The sequence below is a fragment of the Arachis ipaensis genome, chromosome B7, assembly GCF_059453495.1.
Source record: "Arachis ipaensis isolate K30076 ecotype BB chromosome B7, ASM5945349v1, whole genome shotgun sequence".
Lineage (NCBI taxonomy): Eukaryota > Viridiplantae > Streptophyta > Magnoliopsida > Fabales > Fabaceae > Arachis > Arachis ipaensis.
Window position 1 is genome coordinate 79544249 of NC_142442.1, and position 12095 is coordinate 79556343.

Below are 12095 nucleotides of genomic sequence, written 5' to 3' on the forward strand. Positions count from 1 at the left end.
ATGTAATACAAAAGTGGAAAAATTTTGGGTAGCTAGGCATGATTTAAGAAGAATATAGAGTATGTATAGGTAAGAGTTTAGGTTAATCAAGGATTCAATTTATAGCCCACTTAGCCATATATATACCCTCACCTTTACCTTGACCCCATTACAACCTTGAAAAGACCTCATGATGTTTGTATTGGTGCATTAAATATTTGTTGATTGGTTAGGTGAAGAACAAGGTTTAGAAAGCATGATTAGAGAAGAATAGAGTGATTACCCTATACACTAGAGTGACTAGAGTGCATATACACCATCAGTAAGGGTTCAACGCTTAATTCTACGTTCCCTGCTTTCATGAACTGTCTTCCTACAAGTTTACTTATTTTTACTGTATAATCTGAATTACTGAAATTTGATTTATGTTTGAAGAACTTATTTATTTTAACCAATTAGGCAAAGTCATTTTAAGCATATAGTTGCATTCATATACATAGGTTGCATTGCATTGCATGAGTCTTACTTTCCCCTACTTATTTACTTTATCTCCTTAAGCTAAGCATGAAGACATGCTAATGTTTAAGTGTGGGGAGGTTGATAAACCACTATTTTATGGTTTATCTTGTGTTTAATTGAGTGGTTTCATCAAGTCTTCACCCACTTATTCATACTAATTGCATGATTTTATAATTCCTTCCTAGTTTTGTTCTATGGTTGAAAACTTACTTCTTAGAGATCTTTAATTAGTATATTTTAATTCTCCTTTATACCATTCGATGTCGTGATCCGTGTGTTAAGTGTTTCAGGCTTTATAAGGCAGGAATGGCCTAGAGAATGGAGAGGAAGCTTGCAAAAATGGAAGGAACACAAGAAATTAAGGAGATGACCAGCGAGCATCGACGCGTACGCATAGCTCACGTGTGCGCGCGACATGGAGAAATTTGCAGCGACGCGTGCGCGTGCCTGACGCGTACGCGCGGATTGGAGTCTACACGAATGACGCGCACGCGTGGACGATGCGTACGCATGACAAGGAAAATCACTGAATGACGCGCACGTGTGACTGACGCGTACGCGTGACCTGCGCGATCTGCAAAATTAACAGAAAATGCTGGGGACGATTTCGGGCCGCGTTTTGACCCAGTTTTCGGCCCAAAAATACAGAATAAAGCCAGGGAACATGCAGAGACTCGATATACGGATATACACATTGACATATTCTCATTAGGATAGTTTTTTAGGTTTTTAGATCTGAATTTAGAGAGGATTACTTTCCCTCAAGGTTCTCTTTTACATTCATAGTTTATTAATTTTTCTTTTGAATATTGAAGAGTCATTACCTCCGTTGAAGACACTATTCTAGTTTGTTTCGTTACTTACTCTTTTATTTATTCCATATTCTTAATTCTTGTTTAGAGTAGTAATTGGATTATTTTCATGGATTGTTAATGCAAAGGATTATTTTTACTTTTAATTAATTTTAAATCCCCATCTTATTTAATTTATCATGTCTTCTTCTTATATTTTTATGAGTGTTTTATTCATGTCAATGGAGTAAACTCCATACTTGACATGGGGTTGATTAAAAGGAGACACTTGAGTTGGAAGGCTTAAGTGCTGATTAAACTGGAAGTTGTTGGCTAGTTCTGTATTTACTAACGCTAGACCTTCCCAAGGAAGAGGACTAGGATTTGCGAATAAGAGTTAGCTCAATCACTTGACTTTCCTTTATTTAGTAAGGGTTAACTAAGTGAAAACAACAACCCTTTTAATACTACACTTAAGAGATTCCAACAAGGATAGAACTTCCAATTAATCATTCCCCCAGTCAAGGCTTGTTATCTAGAATATTAATAATCATTCTTAGTTTTTATTGCTTTAATTTACAATTATTTAATTGCTCATTATCCAAACTCAAACTCTCTTGAAAACTCCTGATTAATAAATTAGCATTCTTTCTTGCAACTTGTTGGGAGACGACCTGGGACTCATACTCCCAGTATTTTTATTCTAATTTTTGTGACACCGTTCTCAATTTGTGAGGCGGATTTTAGCTGGTTAAGAGCTATACTTGCAACGCTGTTCTTATATTACAATCTCTTAATTGGCCTAACTTCTGCCACGCACCAAAACTGATCACCATTCATTGCAAGCCAATGTTACATTATAAGTTCTATTTTCCAAAAACACACACACAAAGGTATTGTTGACACTCTTTTTAAGTATGTCATCATGGCTCATGACTATTAACTTTGATATGCAGTTCTAATATTTCTTGGTGGTTAGGATCCACAGAGAGTGCAGCACGACAAACTCTGGGTGCACTCAACACATCTCCTTTGGTTAGTAATCGAAACTAATAGTCTAGTAACTCACACTAATTTATCAAAAATCATTAAACAAATTCTAGTTTATTACAGCACATGTTTAAGTATAGCACATATTTTTATTCTACATAGCATACAAATTCACATATATAACACACAAATATTAAGCATAGAAAAATAATATAAAAGACATTTGTACCTTTTCAATTTCACTCAATAAAAAAGATATATTCAATTTATAAAGACAACAGCGACAGCAACGTTAAAAGGAGGAGGAGGAGGATGAAAAAAAGCGACAATGGTGACAGCGACAGCATCAAAGACAATGGTGACAGCAACAACGACGGTGATAGTGGTCCGATAATGATAACATTAAAAGAGGAGGAAGAGGAGAAGGAGGAGATAAAAGAGGAGGAGTGTGATTGAAGTTTAAATTTTAACAACTTGGTTAATTTGGTTTAACATTTAAACATCTAATATTTTTATAAATATAATAAAGTAGATTAAGTATATGATCTATACGTGGCACGGAACATACATTAAGAGTCTAATAATATAACTAAATGATACTTAGTTAATATTTTTGTTTGTGTCACTACAATATAAATCATTTTTATTAAAATTTTAATTTTTTGAGTTGTATAACAGTAATAAAGTATAACAATATTTGTTTAAAATATACAAATATAATAATTTTTACATTTAAGTAAAATTTGTTAATATGGACTAGAAAAATTATAAGACTATTGGGTCTTTGAAAAATAAATGATCGAATAATTTTATACACTTTACAATAAATTTTGAGTAAAGTATCATTTTTATCCCCAACGTTTGGGGTAAGTTCTATTTGTGTCCCTAACGTTTAAATCGTCTTATTTGTATCCTTAACGTTTATAAAAGTGATTCAATGTTATCCTACTATCAATTATACTAACAAATCAGATTATATTTTTCAATTATTCTCACTTGGATGTATTCATTTTCAATTGGAAAAACTACCATTTGTACCCATGAATTTTGTGAACACTGACAAAAATACCCATCAAACAAGAAAACTAAAGTTGTACTCATAAAAGATGGATTCCATGTGACAATAGTGTCCAAATCGTAATTTTTCGTTGACTTTTTAATAAAATTCCCAAATTACCCCTTCTATCTTCTTCCCCAAATTCCAAATTCTACAACCCTCATTCTTCGAATTTTCATCATACCAGTTGCAAACCCTCTCTCCCTTCACATCCTTTCTCTTCCCTTGCCGCTGAAGAACCCCAAAGCCTAGGAATCCCAGAGCATGTTGAGCACTCATTTGACGGTGCCAAACTAAAAGAAGTACTAAAATGACCCCAACTGCGAGAAACAAACGGAGGTGTCATAGACAACACCCACCTACTATTCTTACTCCCCTTATTACTACTACTACCTTCACCAACTTCACTCTGCAAAACGACGTCGTAGCTTGTCGAACGCTTCATCCCACCACTACCACCACTACACTTATGATTGGCTTCCAGAATCTGCTTCCTCAATTCCTCAGGCAATCGCAAAGTGAACCACTCCAAGCTCTTCCCCGGTTCCACAAGAGAGTGACCCGTAGAGTGGGAACTCACCAACAACCCAAAAGCTCTCACCTTTGAGGTCCCATGACACTCCCCAAAAACCCCATCATCTCCCTCACCAACCCCACCTTCGTTCCCATCACAAGAAACCTCACCCATTCTCTCAGACATTTCATCGAACATATGGTTGGCACTTCCCTCTAACTCCTGAATCTCCACCTTGAACTCCATGTTTTCCGACTTCATCTTGGCCCTGCAGACAGGACAAGTCACGTGCGAGGCGAGCCACGCGTCGATGCACTCGGGGTGAAACACGTGACTGCACTTTGGCAAAAGTCTGAGCTTGTCCATGTCCTTGAACTCGCTCAAGCACACAGTGCACTGAAGCGACGCACTGTGACCCGTTTTGAGGTGCTTCACGGTGGAATAAACCATAATATTTGAAGAATAACCTCAGATAATTAATAATCCACAATTTTTAATCTTTTTAATTTTTTGGTGGTTGGCAGCAGGAGAGGAAGACGAAGGATGAGGGTTGTGAAATTTGGAATTTGGGGAAGAAGATAGAAGGGGTAATTTGGGAATTTTATTAAAAAGTCAACGAAAAATCACGATTTCGACACTATTGTCACATGGAACCCATCTTTTATGGGTACAACGTTAGTTTTCTTGTTTGATGGGTACTTTTGTCAGCGTTCGCAAAATTTATGGGTACAAATGGTAGTTTTTCCTTTTCAATTAGGTCTCACTTGGATGTGTTCGATTTTAATATTATACCCACTATTTGTGTTTAGATTCAATTATATCCCTAGAAAAGTGAATTATGTAAATGTTGTAGGAATTAGTTTCAACTTTTGATGAGCTATTTTTCGGAGTGGATCATCGATTCTATCCCAGACATTTGTATTCTAACTTCAAGAAGAGATTTCTAAAACTCAAACTAAAGCGCTCATGATGTGTAATTGACAGTAGGATAACATTAAATCACTTTTACAAACGTTAGAGATACAAATAGGACGATTTAAACGTTAGGGACACAAATAAGATTTACCCCAAACATTGGGGGCAAAAACGATACTTTACTCATATAAATTTTTATATATAATTTTTTTTAAATTAAAAATAATAATTATTAGTATCAGTCGACAATTACTAATAAATTTCTATAATGGATCAACATTTTTTATCCTAGTAAATACAAATAGCATAAGTACAAATAGCGAGTGAACACATGTCATGAACTGGTGATTCTTATTTTATTCCATTTTTTTCTTCTCTTCCGAAATCAAACAATCCATTCATTTCCCCTCAATCATCATCTTCTGTCCCACTCATTTTCCCCTTGTCATCGCTATAGATTCCGCTCACACACAAACTACACAAGCATAACATGTTTGGTTCACCACGTAACCACCATTAGCATCCATGTTCTAATAACAACACAAGAAGTCCAATCCCTTTCTTCAACTACAACTAACAAACTAAAACACCAAAATAACCTTCAGTTACCGATTTATCTCCCAACCAATCTTCCAAGTGTCTTGTTCGCATATGTGATCAACACATAATAATAGGCTTACTCTTCCATATCCACAGTTTCTTTTTTTTTTTATTATTATCTTGAAAATTTGGTTTACTTTTCTTCCGGTTTCTACACATTTCTATTGTACCTGTACCTGATCATGACAATGTGCTTTAGCTTGACCGAAACCAGAAACCGGTGCTACCGGTCAGCCTTCACAGGTTCGGGTCTCCGACCGACCATCACGGACCTCAGGAACGGAACCGTCATGCACTGCTGGGTCCCCAAAACCCGAGCCTCTTCCAAACCGAACCTCCTCTTAATCCACGGGCTCGGAGCCAACGCGCTCTGGCAATGGGGTGACGTCATCCGACACGTAACTCCACACTTCAACGTGTACGTTCCGGACCTCCTGTTCTTCGGCGGGTCCCACACGAGCCGAGCCGAACGGAGCGAGGGGTTCCAGTCGGAGAGCGTGATGCGGGTGGTGGAGGCGAACGGGATGGTCGGGCGGGTGACGGTGGTGGGGCTGAGCTACGGCGGGTTCGTGGGGTACCGGATGGCGGCGATGTACGGAGCGGAAGTGGTGGAGAGAGTGGTGGTGTGCTGCTCGGGAGTATGCATGGAAGAGAAAGATATCAAAGAAGGGTTGTTTCCTGTTTCGGATTTGGAAGAAGCTGCCTGCATTTTGGTGCCTCAGAGTCCGGAGAGGCTGAGGGAGCTTGTTGGATATACGTTCTTTAGGCCTCCTCCTGTTGCTTGGTTGCCTTCTTGCATCCTCTATGATTTCATTGATGTAAGCCTGTAACACTTTTTTATCCCCTCTTATTTACTTTAACTTACCCTTGTTTTTCTTTCTAAATAGTAAATATATGGATTTAAGTTTGAGGCAATGTGGTGTGCAGGAAGTGTAAATTCACGTCACAAACAATGCAATTGCAAAGTGATGAATTGGATATCATTCCTCCATTTCATCAATTTCGCTAATTTATCATATGGCTAGGATTATTGTGGTTGAGTTGAGTGGTATTTTTTAATTCTAAATCTTAAAATCTTAAATTCGGATGTCATTATTGTATAATTTTTCAACTATTTGGATGTTTCAGATAAGAGTAATGATATAGTTTTTTAATTATTTTTCTAAACATTCCCTTAATTATTAAAAAAGTAATTAATTTTTCTTACTCGTCATCTCTCCTTAATTAGGATATTATGTTAACGTGTTCTACTTTTGCTCATCTCAATTGCATGGCTAGATTTCGTTTTTGTTTCGTGGAAATATTGGTTGGTGTATTTTTGTCACTTCACACTAAATTTTCATGCAAATTGCAAACCACCCTGTCTCCAAGGGCCCAGAACAAAAATAGAAAAGAAAAATATTTTCCTATATGGGTGTTTGATTGGTTGGTTTTGGTTAGTTATCAACTGTAATAAATTAAATAGTTTCTTCTGGGGTTCCCCAAACAAATGGAATTGGGACTCTGTTTTGCTTAGCCTTGCGTGGAACAGTTGGATTAGTCTAGCATAAAACGGTGGAATGCTCATACATTTTGTCTTCATATGTTTTAGGGAGTCAAAATAGGTTTCGTGATTTAGAACGAAACTTAACTCAAGTTAGCCCCTCGTTAGTTCTTTGAGGTTGAGAAAGTAATTTAACTCAAATTTGCAGCACTATTATAAGTTGAATTTGATTTTGATGTACTAGATAAAGAGGTTTTAGATGTTTATCTAATTATTTATCGCTACATAAGCAAAATTAACTATTGTTCACCATTACCGCATGAATAATAATTCAAAGAACTGATGTAATTAGAATTGTGTAAAATAGTTTTATACCATCAATATGTCAAAATTAAACTCTCACTTACTAAAACTTAGGTGATCATTAACTAGGTATAGGATAAAAGGAAAAGAAGAATTGTAAAATATGATGGCAAATAATAGAATTGGATGATGTTTCAGCTGCTATTTTGACCAACAAGACCTAAAGACTTGAGTCTTGTGTTCAATTCATCTATATGACTAGGAAGGATTGGAGTATTCTTAAATGGGTGAATTTTTGTTAGGCAATGTGCAGGGACTATGTAGAAGAACGGAGAGAACTAATCCGAGCCATTGCAAAGGACAGAAAACTTTGTGACATCCCCAGGATTTCTCAGGTTCATCTCTACTTCCCTTTTAGTACCATAATATCTTTGGCTCTTGTTTATCATTTCTTCTTTTCAATGATTATTGAGTTTCCTATACTAAAAGCTAAAGCAGAAGGCTTAATTTTATCTTCTACTGCAGCCTACGTTAATTATCTGGGGAGAGCATGATCAAGTGTTCCCTTTGGAGCTTGGTTACCGATTGAAAAGGTTAATATTTGATGAACTCTCTTATTCTACCTATTCAGTTTTAACTGAAATTCTTATACAGATACAAGTTTATCATGTCATATTTAGACAAAAGAATATTGATATGATGTATAAATAAATAAGCTAAATATCCTTAGTGCAGTGGGATGACATTTTTATTGTGATCATGCCAAAGATGAAACGCTGATTTTGGGAGAAACCTTAAATGCATCTAGTCAAACTTGGTGCTTGATGCACTAAGGCAATACAATAGTGTAGATATAATATAAAGATTAAGCACTAAATCGGTCTCCAAGAAATTTTGAATTAGATATTTTAGTCCCTAACAAATTTTTATCCTCTAGAAGTCTTCGAGACTTACTCTCGTTAGACAGATTGGTCCATTTGATACTTTTAATCAAACTTTTAATATACATGTTGCCCAAATAAGTCCCTATTTTTATTATAAAACCATTAGGTTCCAAAATATTACTATTAGACAAATTAGTCTCCTTTCAAAGCTGACAGAAGGATAAATCTGTCCAACGAGAGTAATTCTCGAGGATTTCTAGAGAATAAAAATTTTTTGGAAATCAAAGTGTCCAGTTTTGAATTCTTTAAGGACCAATTTAGGTGTTTATTTAAGAGTTATTAGAGCATTGTCCATTGAACTTATTCTTATTTAAGAGTTTCACCACTTTTAAATATAATACTCATTGGCATTGCATTTGGTAACACAGGCATTTGGGTGAGAATGCACAAATGGTACTAATTAGGAATGCAGGGCATGCCTTAAATGTGGAGAAGACCAGTGAATTCCTCAAGATATTGATATCCTTTCTAGTGGATTTTCAGCTACCTCCAGAGAGCCCATTCATCATCAACTGTGAAACCAACAACGGAGTGTGAGTAACCAAACAGAGCACATGGAGAAAGGAAATCTTCACATAATAACAGAAGAAGGAAAAAGCAGGTTTCCCTGAATATTGGGTGACTCTGTTGAGGCACATTCTTTTTAAAATTTGGCTGGTTCTAAAGCTGAGGTGAGGCCTGTTGGCTATTGCTATTGGAAACAGTTAAATGAAAAGGAGTTCAGTGGCTTGTTAGATTGGTAGATTTCGAGTCATTCTTAGGTACTCTCGTAGTAAATAAAAAGATTTGTTCTCCAATTAATTTATGCCACATATATTAAAATGACTTTATTATAAATAACTATTAATGATTTTCCATTCAACTAATAGATTAGTGCAATAATTATAATTTGCAGTAAGAACACTTAAGAATTTTTCGTAATTTTCGGTCTCTCTCTGTGTTGGATTAATCACTTACCACTGTGTCACTAACATTGCTTACCACTAGACTAAAACCTATACTTATTAACAAGGATGTAACTTTGTTTCACTTTAGTGTTTCAAAATCGCATCTAGGATATAAAAAGTTGCATTCTTTAAGGATGCTATAAGCTCGAATTTTAAACATCAAATTCTAAGGGTGGCACAGATGATTAAGTTATAACCACCACTATGTTTGAATTGAACTATATTGAAGATATTGTGGTCAACAGTGTGAAAATAGAGTTCAATAAAAATGTACGAAAACTTATCGAATGTATTGAGATTGGATTATATTTTTAAGTGTTAAATAATTTTATTTCTTTAATTCTAGTATTAGAATATATTATGATCAATTAGTATTTATTAGAATTATTTAGCATATTTAAATATTTATTATAGGTTATTACGTCTTTATTTTTTCGATTCGCTTAGTACTTATAAATATCTTCCTATATTGTATCATTATACACAACTTGAATATACACAAATCTTTTTTCTAATGCTCTCTCTTAACTTTCTTACATCTAGCATGAGTGGTCTAACAATAAATCATTATTAGCAAGTAATCCTAGTTTTAATACATATAAATGTAAATAAAAAAAATAGATGGCTAAAACTAGAAACTGATGTGTCAAAAATTTGGCACAAATGGTCTATGTTAAAAAGAATTCAGCAGTTAAAGTCGAAGATTATATATGCATGAAGCATACCATAATTAGAGAAAATAAGAATGAGTTTGGTTTGATGGTCAATTTATCTTATGTTTGATATCTATGTTTGCTTAAAGTTCAAGACTACTTGAAGTGCAAGTCTTCTTGAAGTATAAGGTCCAAGACTATTTAAGGTGCAAGTTTACTTTAAGTCCAAGATTATACTAGTTAGTTTAAGATTTTTTTTCTCTATGAATAGGATTAGTTTCAATAAACTAGAGAGCTTTCATTCATTCACACTCGCTCACTCTAAAAATTTCTAGTCGTATCTACTCGAATTGAGATCATTAGACAAGTTTGGTCGATACTTCTTGTGAAGGTCGAAAAAACAAAATATAGATAAAACAGAAACAAAACATAAAATAAATCACATTGATCAGATAGAATAATTTATCAATATACACATAAATTACATTAGGTGAGAGCAATTTAATGGTTTTAAATCAACCATAAATCGTATCAAGGGATGACGACTTAAGATGAGAACCAGAATTAACCTTGGCTAAGGCGATTTAATTTAAGCACATCCCTTAAAATTAAAAATAGTTCATAAATCATAGCAAGCACTACAATTTATAGCCAATTTCCCATGCACATGCAATGACTCAGGACGTCAGCATGCAATGATGTCAAGGCATGTCTTGATGGGAGTGGGACGCGTGGATGTTGACCAGTAGATTGGGGGAGTTGGTTTTCCCGTTTCCCATTCCGCGCACAAAATTAATTAGGAATAATGAAGTTGTTAATTAAGTTGTTAGTGGGCTATTTTCATGGTTGTGTAGGAGCTCCATGATGAACGAATAATTTATACGCTTTTTGGTATTGTTTTTACATAGTTTTTAGTATATTTTTATTAGTTTTTAAATAAAAATTATATTTTTGGATTTTACTTTGAGTTTGTGTGTTTTTCTGTGATTTCAGGTATTTTCTGGCTGAAATTGAGGGACTTGAGCAAAAATCATATTCAAAGGTTGAAGAAGGACTGCAGATGCTGTTGGATTCTGACCTCCCTGTACTCAAAGTGGATTTTCTGGAGTTACAGAACTCCAAATGGCGCGCTCTCAATTGCGTTGGAAAGTAGACATCCAGTGCTTTCCAGCAATATATAATAGTCCATACTTTGCCCGAGTTTAGACGACGCAAACTGGCGTTCAACGCCAGTTCCATGCTGCATTCTGGAGTTAAACGCCAGAAACAGGTTGCAGAGTGGAGTTAAACGCCAGAAACAGGTTACAAACTGGCGTTTAACTCCAAGAGAAGCCTCTACACGTGTAAAGCTCAATGCTCAGCCCAAGTACACACCAAGTGGGCCCCGGAAGTGGATTTCTGCATCAATTACTCATTTCTGTAAACCCTAGTAACTAGTTTAGTATAAATAGGACTTTTTACTATTGTATTTAGATCATCTTCGGATCATTTTAAGTCTTGGTTACTCCGGTTCCCCTCTGGGGCCGAGACCAATGAACTCCATTATCACTTATGTATTTTCAACGGTAGAGTTTCTACACACCATAGATTAAGGTGTGGAGCTCTGCTGTTCCTCATGAATTAATACAAAGTACTATCGTTTTTTTATTCAATTCAAGCTTATTCTGATTCTAAGATATTCATTCGCACTTCAATATGAATGTGATGATCGTGACAGTCATCATCATTCCCAACCTATGAACGCGTGCCTGACAACCACTTCCGTTCTACCTTAGATTGAATGAGTATCTTTGGGATTCCTTAATCAGAATCTTCGTGGTATAAGTTAGAATCCATGGACGGCCATTCTTGAGATCTGGAAAGTCTAAACCTTGTCTGTGGTATTCCGAGTAGGATCTGGAAAGGGATGGCTGCGACGAGCTTCAAACTCGCGAGTGCTGGGCGTAGTGACAGACGCAAAAGGATCAATGGATCCTATTCCAGTATGATCGAGAACCGACAGATGATTAGCCATGTAGTGACAGGGCATTGGACCATTTTCACTGAGAGGACAGGATGTAGCCATTGACAACGGTGATGCCTAACATATAGCTTGCCATAGAAAGGAGTATGAATGATTGGATGAAGACAATAGGAAAGCAGAAGTTCAGGAGGAACGAACGCATCTCTATACGCTTATCTGAAATTCTCACCAATGAATTACATAAGTATCACTATCTTTATTTTATATTTTATTTATCTTTTAATTACTAAATCTCCATAATCAATTGAATCCGCCTGACTGAAATTTACAAGGTGACCATAGCTTGCTTCAAGCCGACAATCTCCGTGGGATCGACCCTTACTCACGTAAGGTTTATTACTTGGACGACTCAGTGCACTTGCTGGTTAGTTGTGCGA

At 35.8% G+C, this 12095-nt stretch overlaps 2 protein-coding genes across 2 annotated transcripts; one reads left to right on the forward strand and one right to left on the reverse strand.

The window, feature by feature from the left end:
• Positions 1–3514: 3514 nt before the first annotated feature.
• Positions 3515–4300, reverse strand: LOC107607218 (E3 ubiquitin-protein ligase ATL31-like). Its single transcript, XM_016309192.3, has one exon. It carries the CDS (start codon positions 4298–4300, stop codon positions 3515–3517), a length of 786 nt encoding a protein of 261 aa, XP_016164678.1.
• An 846-nt stretch (positions 4301–5146) lies between these two features.
• LOC107609968 (uncharacterized) lies at positions 5147–9016 on the forward strand. The gene is made up of 4 exons (XM_016312030.3): positions 5147–6183; positions 7454–7546; positions 7677–7744; positions 8464–9016. The coding sequence occupies exons 1-4, from the start codon at positions 5548–5550 to the stop codon at positions 8630–8632; spliced, it is 966 nt and encodes a 321-aa protein (XP_016167516.2). The 5' UTR covers positions 5147–5547; the 3' UTR covers positions 8633–9016.
• The last annotated feature ends 3079 nt before the right edge of the window (positions 9017–12095 follow it).